This window comes from Notolepis coatsorum, assembly GCF_963971535.1.
Source record: "Notolepis coatsorum genome assembly, chromosome: 17".
NCBI classification, from domain to species: Eukaryota; Metazoa; Chordata; class Actinopteri; order Aulopiformes; family Paralepididae; genus Notolepis; species Notolepis coatsorum.
Window position 1 is genome coordinate 52,966,654 of NC_140181.1, and position 27,348 is coordinate 52,994,001.

Sequence of the window (27,348 nt, forward strand, 5' to 3'; positions counted from 1 at the left end):
AGCTCGAGGGGGTAAGGCACTGGCGCCAGGGGATCGCTTCCAATAGGAGAACGAATATTATGGTCTGTCCTGTAGACTAAAGGGATATTCCGTATATATGTACAAAGAATATACAAGGGATATCAAACGATATGCAAATATTATACACGGGATCTCAGGCAATAAATATATATATTCGGTTTAATCTGACCCTTTGTAACAGCCGCCCCCTAATTAGTCCCACCTAATTAGCTAAGCAGAGACAGATTAACCGCACTGTCCACTACTCAATGTCTGTGAGGGGTCGGGCAGTTCACAAAGTCAGGGGTCATGGTCGTCATTAGGCGAGTCGGGGAGCCTTGGCGACTCTTATCAGCCTCGCCACGGGTCGGTTGTAGATCCGCCCTTGGCCGAGCACTTCTGCCACTCTGACCTTTCCGTCGGCACCAGTGATCACTTTGCTTACGCGGCCGGCCGGCCACGCAGCTCGGGGTGGTGACTGGTCTATGGTCATGACGACTGGACGGGATGAAGGGGGGCTTAGGAGGAAGCGGGCCTGAGACTGCTTTGATCTGTGCTTGGCTGTGCTTTCTCCTCCTCCGTCTGTTTCTCTTGTTCGCTCTGTACCCCGTGTGAGGAGGGGCCGGTCCCGGCCGCCCCGTCAAGGAGTCGCTTGGGGTGCTGGGTTCGAGGTCAGCTACGTCTGAAGCGCAGCTGAGGGGGGTGGAGTTCCGAACTCCCTCTGGTACCCACGGTTCTCTCACGGGCCTCTCGCTTAATGTCAATAGCCTCTGCTGTACGGGGGAGAGGCCGGTGTCTTCTTCTGTCGCTCTGGAGTGGAGGCAGCTAGTGGCTGCTGTTCGGTTGAGAGATTTAGCGAGGGGGCCTTGTAGTGTCCACCCTAGGCGGGTCTCGACTGCTGCAGGACAGCCTCGGGTTCCGGTATGGACCCGGTCTATCGGGACGATGAGGTCTGCATGGTCGGAGCCTATCAGCAGGGTCGGGGTGGCGCCGTCTATGAGCGGGATAGGTAGTTGACTCAGGTGCACATATTTATCCATCAGCTGTGGGATGGGGTAGGTGTACTGTGATAGTCCTATTTCTTGGCTGGTGAAAGCATTTGTAATCCTATACCGTCGCTCTGGCTGCCCGCTTGCTGCGATAGTGAAGGAGACATTCTCGCCCTTTATCGTCTTTAAATCTCTTCTTATTGTCCGAATCGTCATTTGGTTCTCGCTCCCCCGCAGTCCCAGCTGGGCCGCAGCGGACGCGAGCAGAAGGGTCTTCTCTGACCCGTCATCAAGGACGGCGTAAGTGTCCATGACTTTGTCCTCGTGGCTCAGGAGCACCCTGACCACTTTGAGGAGCACACGGGGGGTCCCGCTATGCTGGGGGTCTATGTGGAGCACTCCTGTCTCGGGTGGTGACGTAGACTCTATATGGTGCGAGTCGCACCTTGACTCCCAGTGTCTGCCGTAGCAGTCGGGACACCAGGGAGCGGTCTGGTGGAACTTTGGTTCTGGTGCCACCGCCTCGGCATGGTACATTACCGCGACGGGCCCACTCGGTTGTCCTGGCTGACGCTTGTTGATGTCATGCAGGACCTCCAGGTGGGTGCCACCGCACCTGCTGCACTTCTTTTTCAAGCGGCACTCAGCTGCTAGGTGGCTGCGCGCGCAGCGGAAGCAGCGGCGGTGGTCCTTGACCCACTGGCTCACATCATCCGTGGTCAGCTTCTTGAAATCTTCGCACTGATAGAGCCGATGTTCTCCCTCACAGTACTGGCACTCAATCTTCCACTGGTCCTCTTTCGTCGAGGGGGTGTTGTGGTTCTGGTGCTGCGGTACTGATTCGGCTTGGTGCATAACAGTCACCGATCTTCGGCCATCGTTTACTCTCCTAGGTCCCTCTCTGTAGCTTGGTGTGCTCCGCACGAACGTATCCAATCGTAGGCTGCTGACTTCTCTCGCCAGGAAGTCGGCCAAGTCTAGGAGGGATGGTTCTGGACCGTTAGGATCACGGTGGTCTCTTTGCCGCCTGAAGCGCTCCTGTCTGGCGGGCGGCAGCTTCTCTAGAATCCTCTCGACGTTAGAGTTGGCGTATAGCTCGTGCATACCCTTTTCTCGTTGCGCTCCCAGCATCCCTACCAGGGACTGTACTTTTATAGACAGGTCGTCTAGTGAGCGATTGTCTGTTGCTGGGGGTAAGCGGTCAATATGCCTTATCTCTTCTATTACGTAATCCCATATACGTCCATATCTCTGGTCCAGCGCTGCTAGAGCCGCGGTGTATGGGGTCGTAGAGGTGGCATAGGCTAGCGCTATATTGTGCGCCCGGGGCACTTTCAGGTGCTGCAGTAATATTGCATACTTGTGGCGTTCATCAGCGACATCCACCATCATTGTCTCTAAGCACATCCGGAGCTCCGTATACTGTGCTCGATTCTCATGGGTGAAGTCTTGAAACGTCGGTGTGCCAATGTATGATGTCATGGATGACTGGCACATCGGTGAGCGTTGGGGGAGAGGCCTCCTCGGCGAGTCTCCTCTTGCGTGTCGTCTTGGGCTGGTACTTGGTGGGTACCGAAGGTCGGGTACCCAGGTGCTGTTCCTCGGGGCTGACGGTGCGTCAAACTCACCCGTGAGTTGAGTCGGGGGTTTGTAGCGCAGGGCCTCGGGGCTGACTTCTGGGCTGTACTGGACCTCCTGGTCCTGAGTACGTTGCTGCTGGTCGGGGCTGTACTGAGCCTCCTGGGCCAGAGCACGTTGCTGCTGGTCGGCTTGACACTCCTCCTCCTCCTCCTCCTCTCCCTCTGCTAGGACCTGGAGTCTTCTGTTCAGTCTCTCGGCGTGGTCCGGTTCTTCCCGGTTGCTGGGTCTCGTATGGACCGGCCGGGGAGGGGGTTCGGAGACGTGGACAGGATCCTCCTGTAGGCGGGGTCCCGGGTCGCTTCGTCGGGTAGGGGAATGTGTCCTAGACCCATGTCTTGACGATCTCTGGGAGCTCCGTGCAGAGTGAGGGGGTGTCGCCATGGCAACCAGTTTGTCCATCAGCTCCGCCTGCAGCCGGTCGCGCTCTGCCTCGCGCCGGGCATGGGCTGCGTCGCGCGCTGCTTCGCGCTGGGCATTGGCGATGTCGCGCTGCGCATTGGCGCTGGCCTGGGCAGCGTCGCGCTGTGCGTTGGCGACGTTGCGCTGGGCATTGGCGCTGGCATGGGCGGCGTGGAGCTGTGCATTTGCGACGTCGGCGCGGCTTCTCTCGATGTTCTCTTCTGTCTGGAGGCGTCTGGTCTCCAGTCTTATTCGGTCGTCTTCACTCCTTTGTTGCGCCTGGAAGCGCTCTCGCTCGCCTGCAAAATGTTCGCGCTCGCACGTCTGTTGCGCTTGAAGTCGATCGCGTTCGGTGGAGGCTGCCAGGGTGGCGATGAGTGCCTGCGCCAGCATCTTGTCCGCCTCGCTGGGGGAAGACGCCGTTCGGGGCGATCGGCTCCCGGCAGTACTTGTTGGAGATCCGTTCTCCTGTTGCATACCGAGGAGATCCGTCTCCTGGGTGCGCGTCTCTTTAGGGTTGTCTTCCTCCCGGAGCTGATCGGGGACTATTTCTTCGGTATTGTCTGGGGGTAAAGTCGTGTCAGTTCCCTCCTGGTCCCCACCGTGAGCTTGGTCAGTTACATTAGAACCCACTAGGGCCTCTGTGGTCGGGGTAGCCTGGTTGTTAGGGTCGGACATAATTTTACTTTCTACTTTTTCCGCGTTTAACTTCCCTTTAAAGCTAGGTATTGGACTGACAGAGTATGCCTCTAGATAGGGAGGTGGCTGCCGTCTGCGCTGCGGGCGATCTAGCTTAGGAGAACCGTTTGTGGAGTGTTCGTCATCGGCCATGTCAATATTAATATTATATTAATATTACGCGAATTATTATCCGGCTCGAAGGACCAATTGTAACTGAGGGGTACAATTCCCTGACTGTATTAATCAAGTACTAGTATCATTAAACTACTACCGTCTTGTACATTACTGACCAATACCGTACAAAGGTATATTAGATTAGAACACTTCCACAATGAACGGTTTCCACACAAATACTCGGTTAGAATATTTATTACATAAAAGAATATGATATTACATCAAATAGTATTACTTTGTTCACTTTAGATGCGCTTATAAGGCAAAGAATGTGCGTAGGCAAGTCAATACTGAATATTAAGGAATTAGATCTGGTATTCTGGGGAGGGGGGGTGTACTACCGGTTGTAAGCCAGCAGGGGGGGGGGCAAAGCTCTATGCAAGTCAATGGTCCACGGAGCTGCAGCAAGGCACCTGGAGACGGTGTTTTACTCCCTTAGTCAGCGGGGAAAAGCAGCCTGGTCCCAGGGTGCGCGCCGTGTAGGTGAAAGCCGTGGAGGTGAAAGCCGTGGAGCCTCTGGTACGACAGAGGCGGGCTCGAGTGATGGTCTCACGGGCAGGTGTAGATCCCACAGTAGCAGTGGGGTAGGCGGTTCTCTGCTCCAGCAGCTTGGTCAAAGCAATGAAGAAGAATAATCCTTGCCGGAAAGTGCCACTGCTGGCGGGGTGTAAATCCTCCGTGGTGCGCGGTGTAGGTATCCTCCGGTGCGTGGTAGTGCACGGTTGAACTTGACGTTACTACTATCCTATTAGCACGCGGAATAAGTGCTCTATGTAGACGCACAATTACCCACTTCACGTGGTCTTTGACTCGTAATGAAGGTTTACTAATAAATAGCGAACGATACGTTAAACGAACGTATTAGGATAACACGAGACTCTATCTTGGGGCAATGCGAGCCCTACTCTGCACCACACGTTGCGTAGTGGGTGAGGCTTTACTCGGTAACTGAACCAGACTGAACTGAAGGCGAACTGAAAAAGAAGTTCTGTATTTGCTGGTCATATTTATACGTACGGTGGACAAATAGTGCCGTTCGTATTTTGGTAGCCGTATTCATGGGCAGAAGCGGGCATGTTAAGACAAGTCATGTCGGTAGCTTTCAAGTCAGCTCGAGGGGGTAAGGCACTGGCGCCAGGGGATCGCTTCCAATAGGAGAACGAATATTATGGTCTGTCCTGTAGACTAAAGGGATATTCCGTATATATGTACAAAGAATATACAAGGGATATCAAACGATATGCAAATATTATACATGGGATCTCAGGCAATAAATATATATATTCGGTTTAATCTGACCCTTTGTAACAGAGCTAGAGCCCCGGGAGTCGGGGGTGGTAATCTGACTCTGCCGTGTACTTTGGCGCACGACTCACATATCGGCATGTAACTTGAGAACCGCTGAACGGATTTTGTCGCCTGAAACGGCAGTCGACAGGCAACAAATATGGCTTTAATTCCATCTATATAATGTATTAAAAGAAATGCACACTGAGCCGCTAGACGTCAGCAAAGTGGCGGTGGGCAAATCGTCCTCAAGAGGGCCCAAATGTGGGACCCCAAGTGTTTCAGTGGATATCCTTGAACTTCAAATAGAACTTTATAAAGGCTTGACCTGGCTAAAGAAAATTTAAATAAAGAAATCTTGTTCTCATAATCATTTGATTAAGGAAGCCCTCTTATCATTCATTTTGTGGGTTTTATCTTTCAGCCAGAGAACCTTACCCCATAGTGATTGCCAGCAGTGGTGCAACGTCAGTCCTCTCTGCATACTGATACAGAATGCCATTGCTGTAGAGACAACAGAGAAACTCACTTTCAACTGAAGCTCTTTGCAGAACATTTCCACAAAAAAATAAATGCTTCTCAGCTCTGACAGAGTTCATTAGAAAGTCAAAATTAAGAAAGTTGGACGGTGGTCGGTGGGTACCTGAGCACCAGGTAGCAGCTTTTCCACAGCTCCTTTCCCAGGTAGGTGGTACCAGCCTTATACAGCAGGGCACCTTCCTTGGTGCTGGATGGCCCACCTGGGCCTGGGGGGCCATGCTGAGGGGACAAGGCCATCTCCATGGGGTCCTCCCAGTGGACCAGTGAGTAGAGACGGATAGATACCTCGGACACCTGGATATGAAGCCAGTGTTGTTGTTTTTTCTTGTAAACAGCTCACGTTTGTTTATATTCACATTTCCACCAAAATAGACAGTTTTCTATTGTTGTTCTATAGCGTAACTACAGGCTGAATACATTTCCTACCTCTACCTCCTGTATACTGAGAAAACTGTGAAAATGGACATTTGCAGGGAGCTCCAGTAGCTCACCACGTACCGCGAGCGCTATTTCAGCGCCGGGGACAACCGTGCTCGTCACGGATCTGGGGTTTAGCGAGTTCGAATCCCGGACTGCAGCCGTGCCTTTCCCAGAGTGTCTTCCCCCCCATCTGAACCCTTTCAGCCTGTTTCTGTCGGTCATCCTTGACCAGAATAAATGCGATAAACGTATAAAAGAGCCAGGGGAATGGCCAAAGTTTAAAAAAATAAAATGGACATTTGCCAAGGTTATACATTAGATTAGAAGGAATACATTTTAATATAAACAATAAACATTCATATTCTTAACACATTGGGCGCCAGAGGTCGCTGTGGGCGTTGGGCCGTTGTGTGCCAGCGCTCTGTTCAATGGGGATAAATTCCGGTGTTTGCAGTGCTAAAACTATATTAAATATTATAGCTATGGATCTAATAACATAGTCGATTGTCAGTGAGTTTCTTCCGGTCAACATGCAAAAAACTGATAATTTTTTCATCCATACATTTTCATTTTATACCGTGGTGAATATGAGTATAGTTTTAGAGTGATTCTGTGTAATCCCGGGAAACAATGCCAAACAGCGTTTTACTGCATTTCATTATAAATCGTGCCATTTCTCGCCTGGATCAATAATCAATCTGAAATCAACGCTAGATTATTGGTATTATGTTTCATCATGCATGCAAGAAAGGGTGGGGGGGGTTCCATGCTTCGATCGCCAGCAACAGGACACGGCCCACACACACACGCTCCGATCGTGGGGAAGAAATTATTGGATCAACGCAAGATTGATAACATAGTCCCAGGGATTAAAGCAAAAAAAATTTCGTTTAATAGCGTTAGCATTTGAACCCTTTCACTGCCACACGACAGAAGGTTAACCCTTTACTATCACACAACCGACGGTCGTCGTCTGTTGTGTGATAGTAAAGGGTTAACCTTCTGTCGTGTGGCAGTGAAAGGGTTAACCGGCTGTCGTGTGGCAGTGAAAGGGTTAACCTTCTGTGTATTTTTCGCAGTGAACAGGGTTAACCGTTTTGGTAGTGCAGCAGTGAAAGGGTTAAGGGAGCCTACTTGTAGAGCCTACTGTCCTGACTGTGACTATAGACCCTACTGTTGTGGTTGTCGCGCCAGGCAGGGAGGCTGTGTGCTGGAGAGCGCAAATGCAAGTCTTGTGGCTAGCTTCTGATTGATGGCGAGCTAGCACCCTTTTCTCATTACTGCCACACTGTAATTTCCTGTGGCATACGTTGCAAAAACACACACCTGGCTCTTTTAGTTTTTTGCACCATGAACTAAAAGGCTTGTTATCATACAAACAAGGGACTAAACACGTTTCGCAATTATGCCACAACAATGTGGAACGCCCTACCCACAGGCGTCTATACTTTAAGCAAGTGGCTTGTCCTTCCGCGTTCCCGTTTTGCGCACGTTTCTGGTCATGTGACATGTGCGCCAATCGTGGGACGGCAAGTTCTGAGCCTATTTCCGGGTCTAACAGCCTGCAAACTACCTAACGCCTAGTTTATCACTGGTTAAGCTTAGGCGACTCTTTCGCAGTTGGTTAAGGTTAGAGTTTGGAATCAGGGCAGGCGTTCTATCGCCATGCTCTAAGACAAACTCTAACCTTAACCAACTTCGAAAGAACGCCTAAGCTTAACCGTCCAAAAACTTGCCGTCCCATGATTGGCGCACATGTCACATGACCAGAAACGTGCGTGGCCAATCAGAGCGCAAAACGGGAACGCGGAAGGGATAGCCACTTGCTTAAAGTATAGAAGCTACCCACAGCCGTAAAAAAAAAATGTAATCCTATTCCCTACCCACATTCAAAACCACTCTCAAAGAGCACCTACGGGAGGCTGCAATTCGAAACTGGCCACCATAAATGTCCAACCCCCCCCCCCCCAATGGACAGTCTCCTCCCTACCGTATGTATATATTTTTTACCACCCACCCACCCCCTCCTAATGTACAGTCTTCTCCTCATCATATGTATATATTTACTGTTAGGATCTCTGGGTAACAGTACTGTATATTTGCATATCGTATATGTGACAAATGTTACAGTACTATATACCTGTATCTGTATGTCCCTATGTCATAAATGTCATGTATGTTGTGTATGTCATAAATGTCACTATGAATTGAAAATGGGGGACCCTAATGTAAACAAGACAAACGTCTTTCTCTGGTCTGCATCCCCTTAACAATTGTGTGTATTGAGCCATACTGTATTAGTGTATTGTACCCATTCTGCAATCTGTTAAATAAAGTTTTCATTCATTCATTCAAGTTTCCACGCTCATATGGGCTCCGATGAGTATCAGAGGTAGATCAATGTGTGAGAAATACGTTTTGTCCGCTAAAGTAGGCCTAATGCAGGATTTGTGGATGTGTTTTCTGACATAGACTAATGATGTGAATGCGTTTCTGCTACTGGATCTACCAGATCCAGAGAGATACACCTGTGTGATGTTGCTACGGAGTTAAGCTAATAAAGGATACTCACAACCACAGCAGAGGTCTCACGTGTTTGTACTGTGAAGTAACACGACAATGACAAATGTGTTGTTTCTGTTTTTATTTTTGATATAGTTGCGGCACACAGAACAAGTTAACAACTCACCACTACAGCCCCCAGTAGCCTAGCCAGTCTCTTGAAACACCGCTATCTTCAAACCACTCCTCTCGAAACTTTCTTTTGTTAGGTGGTCCCACTCTTCCTTTTCGTCTGAGAAAACCGCGGTGGGTTTTCTTTTTAGCGGCCGGCTTACTCCTTCCATTTAACGTTATTAAGCTAACGTTAGCTAATCGGTATAGCAGGCGTGCGTAATGTTAGAGTGCAAACAGGTGGTGGATGTGACGTCGGTAAAAAAGGCGACTGTCGTAAGACCAAAACACACCGCAGTTGTGTAATTATTTTACATGACTATTTTGTTACCCGCCATGTGGCGGACAGACCTCTCATTTTCACTCGCCAAACCTAAAACCTGCCCGCCATTGTCGCTTGGCGGGTGCTTATGTTGTTCCCAGTCTACAAATCATATTATACCAGGTAGCCAATTGACGGAAAATCCGTCACGACTCCGAATCAAATTGACGGAAATCCATCTCAAGACCTAGCGCTTTAATCCCTGTAGTCCTTATCTTGTCTATGATGTACTGCAAAAAGAATAATCCAATTATCTGATCGCCATTCCAAATACTGATCACGATCGAGTGTCCAACGTAATCCAGCATTGAATATGAACAGGGGGCGGGGACCCTCGTCGATGCCATCCCTATAAGCGCTTGTCTTGCCAAAGTATTTAGACCCCGCCTGCACGCCGCAGCTCGGCCCAGAAAACAAACCACATCGTTTTAAATGGAGTGTAATAGCGGCCACAAGGCGTTAGGAGGCGGTATTGGCCGTTTGCGATCTCAGAGCCATTCCCAATGATAACATCAGGCTGGATGGATGAATTATGAATGGATATAGCGAATAAAAGAAATAACGATTAAAACCCGACTTTTCTCGGGTTTGGCGCTCAAGCGATGGCGAGTTCCTTGTACAATTTACAGCATTAGTTCTCTGAGAATCTCTTTCATATCCAAGCAAAATTTGTATTGTAACTGGAATATCCCTGACCAAATCAGGACCTTTGGAGTTGGATTTGAATCGAAAATCAGTAGGGATACACAGCCCTAGTTCCAATAGCATTATGTTTGTTGCCAATATCATATCAATATAATTACAGTCACAACCAGAAATCTTTGCATGAAACCCATCTTCCTGAAGAAATATACAAAATTAAATAAAAAAGGTAAAGAGAGAACTGTGGCAGGTAGAATATAATGAATTACTGTACCTCACAGTGTGATTCCTGGGAGACAAATTTGGTGAGGGCCAGTTTCTCCATGGTGGCGTCAGTCAACACGGAGGGGTAGGGAGGCTCTCGGCAGCCCTTCACCATGGCAGACTTCAGAGCCGACAGTAACCAGCTATAGAAGAGGATAGGGACGGGAAGAATAGAAAATAATAAATAAAATAAAACTAAAGAAAAGATGAAAGAGGAGAATATCAAAAGTATCTTCTTAAAAAAATCTTCTTAAATATGGCAGCCTCCTGCTTTGACAGGGTTCTCTGGGTCCATCCCGAAATACAATGTACATCCAATTATTCTGAATTGGCAAGAAGATGATGTTGATGCATTGCGTTATAGGAGGAGTACAGTCAAGCCAGGGGGCTGCCACCTTTGTTCCTCTGGTCTATCAAAAGAGAATGAGATGAAAGTACACTCACCCAGTCAGCGAGGAGTCGGCCGTGTCCAATAGGAACTGTCGTCGTCTGTTGGTGCATACTAATGTTATTGTCTGCTGGTCCTGGCCTACCTAGAAAACAGAACAACATACTAATGTTATTGTTTGCTGGTCCTGGCCTACCTAGAAGACAGAACAACATACTAATGTTATTGTCTGCTGCTCCTGGCCTACCTAGAAGACAGAACAACATACTAATGTTATTGTTTGCTGGTCCAGGCCTACCTAGAAGACAGAACAACATAGTAATGTTATTGTCTGCTGGTCCAGGCCTACCTAGAAGACAGAACAACATACCGGTAGTAATGTTATTGTCTGCTGGTCCATGCCTACCTAGAAGACAGAACAACATAGTAATGTTATTGTCTGCTGGTCCATGCCTACCTAGAAGACAGAACAACATAGTAATGTTATTGTCTGCTGGTCCTGGCCTACCTAGAAGACAGAACAACATAGTAATGTTATTGTCTGCTGGTCCTGACCTACCTAGGAGACAGAACAACATAGTAATATTATTGTCTGCTGGTCCATGCCTACCTAGGAGACAGAACAACATAGTAATGTTATTGTCTGCTGGTCCAGGCCTACCTAGGAGACAGAACAACATAGTAATGTTATTGTCTGCTGGTCCAGGCCTACCTAGGAGACAGAACAACATAGTAATGTTATTGTCTGCTGGTCCTGGCCTACCTAGGAGACAGAACAACATAGTAATGTTATTGTCTGCTGGTCCTGGCCTACCTAGGAGACAGAACAACATAGTAATGTTATCGTTTGCTGGTCCAGGCCTACCTAGGAGACAGAACAACATAGTAATGCTATTGTCTGCTGGTCCAGGCCTACCTAGGAGACAGAACAACATACCGTAGTAATGTTATTGTCTGTTTGCTGGTCCAGGCCTACCTAGAAGACAGAACAACATAGTAATGTTATTGTCTGCTGGTCCAGGCACATCTAGGAGACATAATAACAGCAATACAGCTTTCTCAGTTGATAGTTACAATATTAACTTTCTCAGTTAATAAGGTACAGGAGCACTTTCACCTAAAATGCCTTGCCGATTTTAATATTTTTTTACAGAAAATCAATTGTGATCAAAATAGTCCCATAATGTCTTAAGTGGACAAATAAGCAAAATAAATACAGAAAGCATCACATTTCACACTTAACTCATTGAACGCCGACCACAAGTATAGTCTGGTTAACTCGCCGACGCTTGAACGCCAATCACGAGTATAGTCGGGTTTTAATCGTTATTTCTTTTATTAGCGATATCCAGAACCGGAAGTTAGGAACCGGTTCCTATTAGAACCGGTTCTCGGTGCCCAACCCTACTGAGAATACAAATACCTTTTTGATTTGGATTGATTTACATTTAAATATCAAGTGGGCGTTCTCACCAGATTGGCTTATTGTTTAGAAACAGAGCCAGCTTCCCCATGATTAGAGAGCACTGTTTGCATTATGGCTTTTTCTCAAACAGAGCTACTAATGTGACACATAATATGAGGTTGGATCAAACAGCTATGAAACACGACGCAGCAAAGACGACAGCAAAGCATTTGCCATTTGACTTACAGAGATGTAGTCGAGCTCATTGTAAGAGACGGCGTCCTCCACGGTGTACGGCTTCTCTTCGGCTCCTGAGGAGGACAGGGAGGTCAATATAATTTACATCCTCTATAAACACCATTGGAGGACCCTTATGTAAACAAGATGAAAGTATTTTTCTGGTCTGCATCATCTTAGCAGTTGTTTGTATTGAGCCGTACTGTATTGTACCCATTTTGCACATCTGTTAAAGTTTTCAATCAATCAATTCAATCAATCAATCAAACCATAGTGTAATCTCTCTTCATTCCTACACCATTAAAAAAAAGTGTAGAAGGTATATTTAATTTAGGTATCCAAGGCCCTGGTGTTGTGGCTCATGCTGGCTCACTGGAATGACTCTGGTGCATCTAAATGTAACAGAACCATGTGAAAAGGGCTAAGGCTACATTTAGTTTAATCCATTTGCTAGAAGCTTTCTAAAAGCCTTGTTATTAGCATTTAAAAGTTAGATTGGTCTATTGCTTGTTACATTCCAATGGGTTCTTTATTAGGTTTGGGGAGTAATGTAATAATCACTGAGGCATTAATTTGAAGAGAATTTGAAGATTTCCTCTTTTACTGGGCTTAACGTCATGCTAGGGCTGTGCGATATAGACAACATCTTCTATCACGATATGGGAAATAGCTCATATCTCAATAACGATATATATCACAACATAGTCGAGTCTAGTGTGAACTAAATATTAATGAAAGGCGCACACACATGCCCCCACACACACACAGAAAACATCTCACCTCAGCATCTCTTACTACCGCAGCTTTCACTCATTTGCACAAAACCAATAATTTACACAGATAGGTATGATAAATTAGAAATAATCCACTTGATAAAGTCAAATTGGATGCAACCGAATAATACCAACTAGAGAGAACAGCTCAAGACAGAGATGCTTGGAGATCACTTGTTGACGGCCTATGCCCCAGAAGGGGTAGCAGGCGTGCGTAAGTAAGTAAGTAAAGTATGTATGCAGATAACGCTTTGGACTCTTGCAAGACATTTGTATTGTCAGATGGCGGCTTGATTTCCATCACAGGCCAGTTGCGGGGAGTTTCGTTGTGCGGTATATATGAATATGTACTGTTGGACTGTGGTAATTCCATGTACGAATAAAAAATAAATAAATGATGTTTCTTTTTCAAATGTAGCCAAGAGTATACTAAAGACCCTAACCCTGTCAAAACAGCAGTCAAGGTGTATATTTTCAGCACTACATTTGTTTAGCAATGATTTTAAGTGTTATTATGAGCTTGCAAAATATCTCTGCGCATTGCACCGGAAAACAGATGATTTAGACGGTAGAACAGGAAGCACTCATGAAATCGTTGTAGTCCAGAGAAAGAGGAGACACTTTCGATGGACGTCTAAATTTCATAAAACTACACTACCCAGCTCACACGAGCCGACAATGATTTTCTTTCTTCTTACAAGCATTGACTGAAATGTCATGTTTATATCTCACAAACCTCAACGTTATTGCCATAAAATACAACGTATATTGTTTCTTTCTGTGAACGTCTAGGAAAAAAACTGCATCTCAATCCGGTGATTTTTTACGCAGCCCCTGGCCATTATACAAAAGTAACTTTACTTAGAGTAGATTTCATTCACAGGCTTTGCTGCTCTCAATCGGGCACCTCGTGGTACTAAATCCAGATTTAACAGTGCCATCCGACAGAGGAGACAGAGGCCTTTAACAGGCACCCAGAAAAGTGGCAATTTTTTTTACTTGAACTTTGAGGACTGCATACTTTTTTTGCAAAGCTTAGCTTTATAGCACATGCATAAGCCTGGTCTCTTTTGAAAGATAACATTCTGAAGTTACTAATGCAAAAAAGGAAATGAACTTTTAGTGCTAATGAAATAGAGTAACAGAGGTCTGCAGTTGAGTTGAACTTGTGTGTACTCAAATTTTTCTGTAGTGGTTGCAATATCCCAAAGAATATATATAAAAATGTTTTGGTATAAGCTGGAAAACACTGTGGATCCATAGCCTGAAGTCTTATGTAGTACAGGTCCAAATTTTATAGAGATCCGCTCAGAAATGGGTCTTTGAGAGAGATCCGGGTAAAACTTGTGCCAAATAAAAAAGCTCCCCAAAATCCATTCCCTCATCCACAGGCATTAATTCGAAAATTGATTCACTTCTGGTTTTCGCTCGTCAACTTTCACCTACTGTAGATCGCTTTCTCACCCCCCCCCCCCCCCCCCCCCCCCTCCTACGATGCTGACCAATCATTTTCGCCATCAGCGGGTGATTGGCAGTTCTGGAGCTTGGGGAGTCCGGGGTGGTCATCTTTACACGGCACGTAAAAAGACGCTCGCCTGACATATCGTCATGTAACTCGAGAACCGAGGTACGAATTGAGTGAGGTGGCCTTCGAGGTGGCAACAAATAGACCTTTCAAACGGTAAATTATATGTTCGGTGAAAAATGCACCCCCGAGCCGCTAGATGCTCGCAAAATGCCGTGACTTTGTGCGTTCCGCCAGTGGGCACGCCGGTACGTATCCCGGTGCACGTTAACACTTTGAGAGCCAGTCCGTGTTTTCCTTTTTACCCCCTTGAATGCCCAAATCCACTCCAATGTTAACGTTAATATCGCCTAATCTATGTTTTAAATTATGGCTATGTGTCTAATCTGCCCGTCGCTTATCAAAGACTCATTTTCCAGTCAACATTGTCAAAGCAGATTGTTTTTTTATCGCTTCATTTCCGTTTGATAGCATTTTGAAAATCACTCGTTTTCGCGGAAAAAACAACCGACTATGATAATCGCCTTTTTTTTAGTCTAACCCGGGTCGGCCGTGTCGCGGCTGAGCCCGCTATGTGGTTCGCCACTGGGGTGCCCGATAATCGCCTTTTACTGGAATATTCATTGTCATTTGTCTGCCTATTTATGAATCGTTTTCAAAAAAAGCTAGATAATCGTGCCGCGCGCTGATAATTGCTGCTCTTATTTCCTGATGGCTTTTACAGTCAAAACAGCTATATGACATATAGGGGAAACGCTTATATATCCGTGAAAACGAGTCAGATTATCCTAAGACTGATAACATAGATTCCTTACCTGAAATCAGATGGTATCCAAATGGATTATTCCAATTCCTGATCACCATTCGAAAAAATCGATCATTGTATTGATCAACCATGTATACAGTAGAACACATAATCCCTGCTGCTCTTCAGGCTCCGGAGTAATGCCGGTCGATGCCGGCTGCGTGAGTGAGAAGTAAAATGTGGAGTCAGAAATCCTTTCTCCCATTCACTTTCATTGAGTCCAATCCAAAAGGGTGATTCACCATCTGGGAGACGATAGGGGGCGCTTTTTTCACATCTGAGAGCCTGGGGTGACTGATGCAATATGATTTCAGATCGCTAATAAAATAAAAAATAATAATAAAACGAATATTCTCGTGATGGGCATTCAACCCGCGGGGGGTAAACCCGAGAAAAGCCGTGAGTGGCATTCAAAGTGTTAAGAGGTTAAAAAGACATATGACTTGACCATAATGACCAAAGCCATTTATGGGCCTGATATTCTATATTCATATTGCATGTGTCCGGATGGCAAAATTCAGTACTGTATCTACAAAAAACCATGTAAATGATCTGCCCTTTGTTCATTTGCTTAGCTTTTTACGTCTTCTTGATCTCAAGAAGGCTTTTGGTCATTGTCAGCATGGTGTTATTCACCGTCAAAGATGCCTTGTGTGGTTCAGCCACTTACCCCTCCTGAGCAGGTAGATGTAACAGTCAGTCATCAGGAGGTAGAGGGCCTGCAGATCCCCCTCCATGTGGCCTGTACTCATCCTAACCATCTGGGGACACACAGAGGAAGCTAAATGCATACAAGTGTTCTGTATTTATCCATTTCTATTTGTCTTATTTTGCTTTATTTCGTGTAGTTGAGCTTAGTGATAAAGATGCTAGCTATAGTGGAGTTCTCTTCGTAAAAGAGACGACTAAAAGTTTGACGTTTTTCAATCAAAACTGATGGATCTCGAAGGCTAATAAATCCCTTTCTAGATACTGTGGCATTTGCATATATATCTGAACGCAGAATTACACGGCAGTATAATAGATGGTGCTACAAATAAAGCTGTGATAATGTCCACTTATTATGGTGCGGAAACAATCCGAGTACAATGAGAGTACAGTGAGAGTCCTCACCTTGAAGAGCTGCTCCTCGTTCTCTCTAAACACATGGATCATGAGCAGCAGCAAGTGGTTGTTATCCACCCTGAAATACCAGGAGGAGAGAACACGGTGAAGAGTTGCCCTCAAACATGGTAGTGAATAAATCTCAACAAGGATGACGTGACTTCTCTGTATGTGTATTCTCTACGGGGTGTCACGGTTAATAGGCTGAACCAAATTAAATCGATTACAAAAATAATCGGATTCAAAGTGATTCCGTCGATACTTCGAAACATTTAATTGCTGGCAGTTAAATGTTCCAAAGCATCTGGTGTGACGGAAACACAAAAGAAGAAGAAATTCTGTTAATTCAGAGACACTAAGATTGTTCACAAATGCTAAAAAAACTGTTTAAAAAAAGTGCTGCTTTAGCTGGATGTCAGTGTGCATTCATGAGAAAAATTAAATACAAGTAAACTTAAAAATGGAATTGTTCAAATGTGTTTTTTCTTTTTTTATGAAAATGTATAATGTAGATGCACTGATTAATCAATCAAATAATTGTTGGATGAATAGATTATTGCATTTACAATTTATGCCTCACATTCATCAATTCCCTCACACATTCACACCGATGACGGAGGCAACCATGCAAGGTGCCAAGGAGCAGTTAGGGGTTGGTTAAGTGTATTGCTCAAGGACACCTCGACACGCTGCCGGGAGGAGCCGGTATCGAATCGGAAACCTTCTGATTACCAAATGACCGCTCTACCTCCTGAGTCACTGTCGCCCTAGTAGAGGCATAGTAGCAGCACCCTAGTATTCCCAATTTCCCTTCAGACTCCATGTCAGTCTTTAGAACACCGACACACATCTATAAGCATACAGTATGTTTGACCTCAGAGTTTACCAGTTGAAAGTAGCCCATGTTTTACAGTCAAACCAGAGAACAACTTACTTGAACTCTCGAGGATGATCGTTTTCTGTGGGACTGAGCCTCTCCTCCTCCAACCGCTCCTCCCTTTCCCCTTCCCCCAGTCCGTTCTCCACCACCACCACCACTGGCTTCTCTATCTTCTCCTTCCCTTCCACCTCTTCCTCCTCCTCCGTCAGGGTGGATTCCTGTCCCGCTGGTGCCTCAGTCTCTCTCTCATCTTCATGGCCACCAGGAGGAGTCTGCGGCTGATCATGGCCTGCAGCGTCATAGTGGCCACCACCCTTGGAAGCAGCATCTGGACTGTTGGGGGTAAAGCAGTAAAAGTCTGCGGGGGCCGGATGGGCTTGCAGGAAGGTGGGGCTCGGGGCCAGAGGGGAACGAGGGGCTGGATCTGGTGGCTCACCCCCTGGACCCTCTCGAAAGGGCTGCAACACTGGAGGCAGGGAGCCCTGTCTGCAGGCGGAGGTGGACAATCCATTCTTATTCTCCTCTTCCTCCTCCTGTCGCTCCCAGCCCCCCCCCCCATCCAGAGCCCCATTGAGGCGGTCCATGACATCACTAAGGGGCTGGCCTACATTGTCCATGGAGGTGTCCGTCATCTCTGGGAGCCGTAGGAGAGCGTCCGGTCCCTCCTCCTCATCATCTCCTTCCTCCGCCTCCCCTAGTCCTCTCTTACTTCTCCTCTTCACAGTCTCTGACCCGGAGTCCAGCTGCTGTCTCACAGACCAGCTCAGAGTGTCTATGTCCTCCTCCGGCCCAGGCCCGTCCTCTGGAAGCTGCAGGCCACTGTCTACCTCCACCTGCTCAGACGAGGCTGAGTTGTGGTTACTGCAGCTGGAGTCGGTGGAGCCCTTCCCCCGCCGCTTCTTAGCTGGCTTCCTGCGTCTGGCCAACCTGGACGAGCGTAGTGGTTAGCAGTTGTTCTCTCAATCTAAATAAGAGGTTGAGCAACTACTTAAAACACAACATTAGCCTCATAGTAAACCTGGCAGCAAGCTACTACATCCAATATATTAAAGACTTTGTCTTGTTTGCTGTGGCCTACCACAATATCACACACCTGCCACGAATAGATTTCAAAAACTGATACAAGAACACATGAAAAGGTCTTTGTGTACAGTCTTTTCCTCTGCGCCACTTTGTATCATGCCCACTTCAGCCTTCCTCCACCACAAATAACATTAAAACCTGTAGGAAATGCTTGTAGCCATCCACCTGCTAAACCCTATGACTGTAAACTCAAGCCTACAAGGTACACAGTGAACTTGATGATCCCAGTTAGGGAAATAAGGCACAAACAATCATAAAAAAAGGTGTTCAAATACAATATATATAAAATATGCACAGTAAAGGTGCTCCCATAGTCGAGCGGACGTACACGGAGCAGACTCCCGCGGGCTCAAAGCTGACCAAAAGGGTACTCAAAGCAGACCCAAAGCAGAGTCCAAGTGCGAAGCTCCTATTTTCTGACGCGCGGATGTCCGCGGCGCCCACTTGGTGTACTGGCGCGAGGTGTAAACTGACGCCGACGCGAGACATGTAGGAAATTGGTCCGCGGAGATCCACTCGACTATGAAAGCTCAGAGTCCAGTGGACCTCCGCAGAGTCCAGTCCGTGTACAGTCTGCTCGACTATGGGAGCACCTTTAGGCAATTCAACATCCCAGTGTCAAACATATGCACCAATGCTTCGTCGCACATTTGACCAAATTAGTTTTTGATTTAATTTCAGTTACTAAATGTTTTAAACTTTTTTAGTTTTCATACCTGGTTTTAGTTTTCCTGTTTATTTCCTGTTAGCTCCCAAACTATAATAACCCTGGTGAGAACAGAGAGGTGACTGTAGTGAGTAAGTGAGGCAGCTCTACCTGATGACCTCCAGCTCTTTGCTGGTTATCTCCGTATCATCGCCGGTGGTGGTGGTGGTGGTGGCGGCGGCGGCCGTGTGGACGGGCGTGATGTCGGCTGAAGTGTTGGTGTCCGAGTCCGAGTTGAAGGGGTTGTGTCTGTACGTAGGGCTGTGTGGCACGGGAGGGAAGGAAGGAGGAGCCACCATTACCGTGACAGCACCGCCGCTGCCTCGGACGACCACCAAGTCGCTGATAACGGTCTGGGGGTCGGAGCCACTGGAGCGCGGACAGCTGGTCGGGTCTGTGAGGTCACCCTCTATGGGGAGGAAGACACTGGGTTAATAATATCAATTATCTCTCACACACAACTGACACGATAGATCGACAAGGGTCAGCAGCAATGTAGCTCTTTGGCAGGATCAGAAGAACGGCACACAGGCAGGATGCATAGGACACACAGACACAAGCTTTCTTTGCAGTGACACAGGCCTTGGTTTATCCTCACTCCTGCAGCTAACTGAAGCTGTACCATACTATATAATCTTATACTCTCTAGACAATATTCAAGCAAATGTTTAATTACTCAATGTGAATAACAATCTAGTCTAATCTATCAAACACCCTAGATAATCATGGTGAATCGAGAATCAATTTTAAATCGACAAATTACTAAATGTAAATTGAATCTTGACCCCAAGAATCAAAATGTAATCGAATCATGACATTCCCAACGATTCTTACTCCTATTGATCAATTCTTACTGTAACTTACTGTACTGAATCCCGAGTTTTAGATAGAGTGGACATGATTCTAAAGCTACAAATAACTAGGGCTGACCTTCGAATTTTATTTTGGAATTCGAATCTTCGGGCCGAGATTCGATTTTAATTCGAAGCTTCGAGATAAAAAAAAAAAAAAAAAAAAAAAAATTATAAATATTTTAAATTTATTTTTTATGTTGTGGGACTTGTACAGCACTTTGTTCGACTTTTTCAGTGCTGTAAAGTTTAAACCTTTTAAAATATTAGACAAACAAAACACTTTGCTTTCATGAAATATTGTAAGCCGTCATTTGAGGCTTTATAAAAGCAGCACAATTAACACAAATCTGTCAGTGCCGAGTCCGACCTCATCTTAAATAACAAACAGCATTGCTTGTTGTAATTAACAAAGAGAGGCAGAGTTGATTTAGCAATTTTTTTTTTTTTTTTTTTAAATAATATAATCGATTTTTTTTTTCATATTCGAATCCCATGCCCATCGAAATTAGCTTCGAAGCTTCGGAGTATTTAAGACAGCCCTACAAATAACCCAGGAGAATAAACTACTAGAATCCTGTGTTTTATATAGTGTGGACAGGATTCTAAAGCTACAAATAACCCAGGAGAATAAACTACTAGAATCTACTTAGTTGAAAGAAAAAAGGAAAAAGGTGATGCTGAAAATTCTAAGTAAAAAAAATTCTGCAGATTAAGTTTGGACCTACTACCGGTAAGTGAAATAAATGTTTCCACAAACAAGTTATATTTTGTAGACAGCTACAGAGGCCTACACATGTACATGACTGAAGCTACATGAGTTCAACTAAACCTAGGCCAGTGCTGTGTGGTCTTAGCTGCACATCTCCACAGAGGAAGAGAGGACATTTCAAAGATACAACAGACAGACATACAGACAGCAGAGTGAGTACCAGCTGCATCAAGCATTTCACTTGTCTTTAGTAGCAGACCACAAGAAAGAACACAGTGAGATATCGCCAGGTCTGGACAACTTCCACACCATGACTAACATTAAACAGTGAAAACCCCAGTGCATAGAGAAGCAGTGTTACTGTTGCTGTGTCTCCAACTCACCAGTGGATCATAGGGTTGCTGTGTATAATGTAGTGAAGAGGCATTTTGCAGATACTTCGTTTTGTGAGGAGGACATGTGATAATGATATCATTCTGTTGTGAGGACATGATAATCCTATCGTGCTGTTGTGAGGAGGACATGTGATAATCCTATTGTTCCGTTGTGAGGACATTAGGGGTACAGAAAAACCACAGTTCGGTAAGGGTTTTCAGTACAGTGGGGGAAAGTTTGGCTTTTGTTCCACTCAGGGGTGATGTAGTGTGCAGTTACTGTTAAGTAGGGCTGCCAACGAATATTTTATATTCAAATGAATAATCGACATTAGAATAGAAAATTCTAAAATGAAAAATGTATTCTATTAGATTGTGGGCATGGGCCTGAATGCACTGCATGACGGATAGGAGACACGTGACGTCATTGTGCTGAAGAATGTGCCAGTACTAGTAACAATTATTTTGGGAGTTCTAGCGTCAAGAATGTAAGTAGCCTACTTTTCAGTTTTTAGCACTGTATTGTAAATAATTCCTCAGGGTAAAACTTTTTTGAGAATAGAGAAAGAAGCGTCATGCAGGTCCCTAATGGTTTCATTACTATTTCCCGTTGCATGCCAAGGAAAAGATATCGGTTCATGTTTATCACACCTTGTTCAGAGGAACGTTGCTGTGTATGAATGTCCATTCTATATGCCGTAAACTATCATTAATTAGAGACAGCCCCTTCTCAATCTAGCATCAATTCCTCCTCACGCACTTAGAGAGAGAGAGGGTGTGTGTGTGTGGGGGGGGGGTAGGTCTTTTAGCTCTGGCTTGTCGTTTGCGTTCGCCATGCTATGAGGCTATGCTAAATTACAGGTAATCTCTCAGTGGTGTGCATGGGCTGAATGAACAACATATGGCCCTTTGTGCAAGTTATATTTTGGGAAGGGGATGTAAAATTCTGCATGAAAAGAAAGTTCTGCATGTGCATTCCGTTAGTGGTTAAAGTAACGTTGTGTTCTGTACACAACGAGTACTGAACCAAAGGTCCAGTACTGAAGCGTTTCGGTACGGATACGTGTACCGTTACACCCCAGGAGGACATGTGATAATCATTCTTATGGTTCTGTTGTGAGGACATGTGATAAATAATCCTATCGTACTGTTGTGAGGAGGACATGTGATAATCAGACATAAAACTCTCCAATGTGTTCTGCGTGTGTATGTGGGCTCTCAATACACAAGTATGTTTTACATCCGATTAATACATGTCCTCTTATTTCTACAACTTCTAGGAAGCTGTGCAGAGCACACTTTTATAGGTACAAGGTATTTGCTACCTACAGAGAAATGCGCCTCAAATCTAGGCCACATAATAGTAATATACTGCAAGAGGTTAACGTGACATTATGTCAAACTTACAAGCTTTACAATGAAATGCACATCCCAGATATGGGGCACTTTGATGGTTCTTTCCCCAGCATTAGCATCTCTCTCCAGCTAGCAGTTTGCTCATCAAGAGTCAAATTACACCACTGTCTACACGCAGAGGACCCAGCATGCATTCTGTGAGATGAGCATGCATGAGAATGACGGAGGGAGGGAGGGAGGGAGGAAGGAAGGGAGGGAGGGAGGGAGGGAGGGAGGGAGGGGTAAACCAATGTCCCACCTTCCCAGTCTGCACTTGGCATTGACTGCAACAGGGGGAAGATGTCACCAAAATCATAATCTAAAAGAAGGAGGGATAAGACTTAACATTAGAGAGGGAGAGTAGAGGCAGGAGAAACATAAAAACAGAATAATGTGAAATATGATACACATGGTAACAATAGACTTGATGGGAAAAAAGACGGAACTAAAGATTAATGTATGTGACGGGAGTGATGGGAAAGCATTCACACAGAGCACTAGAGTTCCACCATCACTAGTCCCGCTCCATGACATCACCCTGTGCATGCTTCTCAGTGCAACCCAATAAGGTTCATTACAGCGTGAGCCCTGGTCATTCCGGCCTCAATGAGTCACAAGTGTCTACCGGGATCGATACGGCCTCTGGTTCAATACTCCATTAACTTGACATTACACTGAGGCATCACTAGGGAGGGGGGGGGGTGGTGGTGTGTGTGTGTGTGTGTGTGTGTGTGTGTGTGTGTGTGTGTGTGTGTGTGTGTGTGTGTGTGTGTGTGTGTAGGGAACAAACTTAACTTTTTGACTTACCAGCCATTTGGCTAGTAGATTTTAAAAACTACCAGCAAGGCAGATTTTTTACCAGCCAAAAATTATAAATAGCTTTTTAGTATATCGCCATGTGTTATTATTACTATATAATACTCTCATATGCTATTTTCAATTAATATCATAAACAACATAAGGAATATTAGCATAATTTTGAGTGGACTGAAGGAATGAGTCAGCGTTAATAGTTTTAAATGCAAATAATTTATTGAAACATAGAAGTGGGGTCGGGACACACACACACACACACTGTTTCAACTCACCACCCCTGCATCATATTGTAGTCTGTCTTCAAACTTCCACTCCTCTCGAAACTTTTTTATATTTGAATATCAACATTATCTGTCCATCCTCAGTAATCCTCAGTTTACTATAATATACTCCTGTCCTGAGTCCTGACTAGTGACTTCATCGTCTTTCCAAACGCACGCACACACACAGGGAAGGGGAGAGTGCCCCCCATTTCCCTTTCCCCAGTCCACACTGTCTGCTGTTCTCTATGGCTCTGCGCCTCTGCCTCTGATCAGGATTAGCTTGTTAGCTTACGCTAACGTTGTAGTGATTGTAATGGTACATAAACGTTAATTTCGGGCGATGTGGGCATAAAGGAATGGTGACGGTGCAAAGCATGTAGATGCATTTGACCCGTTGTGAGAAGAAAAAAAACACCACAGACTTATTTCGGGTCGTGTAGGCGCACTGCTGTGTAGCGCTGCTCTGCTTTCAGAAGCACGGACTGGGCGGATATGACTCGCGGAGTTGCTACAGGGTTTTTCAAAATAAGAGTATCATATGAACCGAACGTTGCTAGCTGCCGGAGCCATAGATATTATGACTGGAGCTGCGCTTGGGGTGGAAATGAGACCCGCACAGGATTTTCAAAATAAGAGTATCGATATGAACTACACGCCAGGTGGTGGGCAGACCTCTCATTTTTACTCGCCAAACCATAAATCTACACGCCATTGGCGCTTGGCGGGTGCTTATTTTGTTCCCTGTGTGTGTGTGTGTGTGTGTGTGTGTGTGTGTGTGCTCGAGCAGGCAGGATCTGCTCAGATGAGAAACATCTGTAGAGATACTACAGAGAGAAAGAGCGAGAGATAAAGAGTGACAACCACAAGTCTCTTACCTTCGCTGGAGGGAGCGATGGCGCTGTCATCCCACTCCAGGTTGGTGGAGGTCAGGGAGGTGAAGGAGTGGAGCGACAGGCTGTCTGAGCTGGGCAGCCGCTCCTCAAAGTCCAGCAGGTTCTGGGGTTTGTAGTATTCCGGCATGTAGGGGGCCACGTCTAAATATGGTACATCCTGAGCCAACAGGAGGCAATGGACATTCAGAGACAAGCTTCTGACATTTAGCAGCTGAGTCTTTATAATTAGTTGGGTATTGTATGATGTAGAGATGCACAGAAACTGAAATTTAATACTGGGCCTATACCAGACAGGAAGAACAAACTTGTATCAGAGAATGGCGTGATTTTTTCCCATAGCCTCTGTTTGCGAAGACGCTCTCTGATTGGCTAGCCCGCGTACAGCAAAGACACTCTCTGATTGTTAGCCCTAACCCTAACCATAACTCTAAGCATAACCCACTTCGAAAGAGGGCCAAAGCATAAACACTTCGAAGCAGAGAATATATATGTACAAGGCGGACATTTCTATCCCAGAACCCTTCGGAGCTAAACCAATCAGAGAGCGACTTCGCAAACAAAGGCTACGGAAAAAAAATCACACCAGAGAATGTCCTCATAATACTAAAATCGAATACAAAGAGTCATCTGTAACATGTAAGAAATCACAGCAAACAGACTAAATTTTTGGCCCTTTGATCTCTCTAATGGAGAAAAACAGATATCTAAAACATTTAGATCCAAAAACGTTCCCAAACTAATGATGCAAGTCAATACTGTTCATCAAAAGTGATAGATTGGTACTTTCAAAATCGGTACTTTCAAAATCGGTCATTACTTAAAGGATAGGTACGTGTAATTGTATGGGCATTGAATAAGTGGCATGGGTGCATCCACAGGAAAATGTACTAACCAACTCCAGATCGAAGCGAATGAACTCCAAGCCTGACACCAGTGTGAGGAAGAGTGTGAGATGGTCATGGCTGCAGACCAATGCATTTCTGGTGGAGATTGAAAAAAATTGTCAGGTTTCATGCGTGTTACACACATTTCTGTTAAAAGGGTAAGACTCCTCCTACTTACAATTATGGTGGATCTAGCCAACACCAGATTATAGCTCATATTGAGAATTCCTAGAACTCCATTGTAAAAAAAATCTAAAGATTTCAAAAGAAAAAAGGATTAAAGCAAATGGCAGATCCGTCCTGGTGCTTTGGTCAGCAGAATTCATACTTGCCATTGTACTTTTTCCATAGACTTTTGAATGCCCCTATTTTTCATGCTATTTAAAGCTGGAAATATATGTTTTTGTGAGCTGTATTTAACACTTTAACTGCCGAAAACGCCGGAACTCGTCATTCCCCGCCATGCTCAAGTTGCCGAGGACGCCGTAACTCGTCTTTGATATCAATATTTAAAAAATCTGTGATCGAAATCATATTTCCCCTCCGCAGCCTTGACACACAGTGCTGATCTCCTCTCAACCCTCTAGCGGTTCAAGAGCGCCATCTGGTGGCCGATCTGCAGATCGAAACCGGATGTCAACCTTTGAACCGGCAGGACTCACTCCATATGGGGTCCGGGCACTCGCTAATGTCTCTGTCTTCACACAGTGAACATCGATCGGTGGAAATAACTCGAAAAAACAACATGATTTGGACGTATATACTATTATACAACCTGGAAATAGATCGGGCATTTCAACATCCCATAATTGAAAACTGTCTACTCCACGCTGATCGCCCAACGGCCCGAGGAGACTGGGGTGAGTTTTAGCGTGTAGTATTACCGTGTTCGATATAAACTGCTATGATGAACATATGACCCACATTAGATGAATGGTATAACGTTGCCCACGGAATTATAAACGCCCCCTCGCCCATCCGGTCAACATCAGATGACGTGTAGTAAATTCTAGAAGTACGTCCTGTTGAAATTTTTGATCTTGCGCAGATTCCTACCAAACTGTATTTGATCATCAATATAATGCATTTGGGGCTATAAATCACGTTCTGGAGAAAGCTGCAGAAAGAGATGAAAACATACTTATACTTTAGACCATATTTTAGTATGAATATGTGAATGAAAAAGTTTAACGTTGCTACACCATGAACAATACATATAGGACATTGAATGGGCCCTAATAATGGCAATCTAGCAATAGAATTTAAAAAGTTATAGCCCTGCAAAGAAGGGGAACTTCTCCATGTTAAATAGAGCTGGCAAGGGATGGTATATCATGAATTTAACCATGGCAATCAAAGTGTTAATGATTTTAGCATACAATGGGAACATATGGGTTCCTGGTTGAGAGCTCCTAAGGCTAGGAAAGAGTAGAGGAACACAGTGGGTGACAATATTGTCACAAGGAAAGATGAAATTACATACCTAGGTTCCATCCTAGAGGCAAATATTTCCTGTGACAAAATGGCATCCAATGTAATAAAAAAAGTCAACCAACGAACTAGATTCTTGTACCGGATCTCCTCTCTGGTAAACAAGAATACCCTGAAGACTCTGGCAGGAGCACTCATTCAAAGGCACTATGACTATGCTTGCACCTCATGGTACCAAAGCACCTCAAAGGCGCTAAAAACTAAATTACAAACATCACAAAACAAACTGGTCAGACTACTGCTTGACCTTACTCCTAGAACCCACCTCACCCCTGCCCACTTTGACAACCTAGGATGGCTTAGAGTAGAGGACAGAGTACAGCAACTTGCAATGGGCCTAGTCTACTAGATACACTACAGTGGTTCCCAAAGTCGGGGTCGCAACCCAAAGGTCAATTATTTTCTTTTTTAATTTTTTTCTTTTGTCAGACCACTGAACTTAGAAGCAGGCCAGGACAGTGTTTCTAATTGTATTAAAAACGTATATTCTATTGTATTCTAAAATGTGACTATGGTTTTATATTAACTTAATAAATAAACAAAAACTAAAAATCTACTTATTTCAACGAACATTTCAAACTAAATAACAGATTATGCACATAAAACGCTGAAAACAACCGAAGCAACAATAGTATTTTAATGAGGCTATTATTATTATCATTATTATTTTGCAACAAGTTAGCCCTCTCATAAATAGCACATAATAATGAATAACTAACTTGAACTAACTT

General features: G+C 45.1%; 1 protein-coding gene across 3 annotated transcripts in view; it reads right to left on the reverse strand.

The window, feature by feature from the left end:
- The window catches only part of plekhm2 (pleckstrin homology domain containing, family M (with RUN domain) member 2), a 49,485-nt gene that overhangs the window by 12,437 nt on the left and 9,700 nt on the right, over nucleotides 1–27,348 (reverse strand). The window contains exons 5-17 of one of the 3 annotated variants that reach the window (XM_084334141.1): nucleotides 25,135–25,222; nucleotides 24,225–24,399; nucleotides 22,530–22,589; nucleotides 19,050–19,347; nucleotides 17,204–18,076; nucleotides 16,279–16,348; nucleotides 15,836–15,926; nucleotides 12,072–12,136; nucleotides 11,358–11,396; nucleotides 10,477–10,565; nucleotides 10,043–10,175; nucleotides 5,815–6,005; nucleotides 5,610–5,675 (exon numbers count right to left, since the gene is read on the reverse strand). In XM_084334141.1, coding sequence (XP_084190267.1) covers nucleotides 5,610–5,675; nucleotides 5,815–6,005; nucleotides 10,043–10,175; nucleotides 10,477–10,565; nucleotides 11,358–11,396; nucleotides 12,072–12,136; nucleotides 15,836–15,926; nucleotides 16,279–16,348; nucleotides 17,204–18,076; nucleotides 19,050–19,347; nucleotides 22,530–22,589; nucleotides 24,225–24,399; nucleotides 25,135–25,222 — 2,238 coding nt within the window. The remainder of the gene's footprint in view (nucleotides 1–5,609; nucleotides 5,676–5,814; nucleotides 6,006–10,042; nucleotides 10,176–10,476; nucleotides 10,566–11,357; nucleotides 11,397–12,071; nucleotides 12,137–15,835; nucleotides 15,927–16,278; nucleotides 16,349–17,203; nucleotides 18,077–19,049; nucleotides 19,348–22,529; nucleotides 22,590–24,224; nucleotides 24,400–25,134; nucleotides 25,223–27,348) is intronic. The other 2 variants (XM_084334143.1, XM_084334142.1) reach the window with 2 other exon arrangements.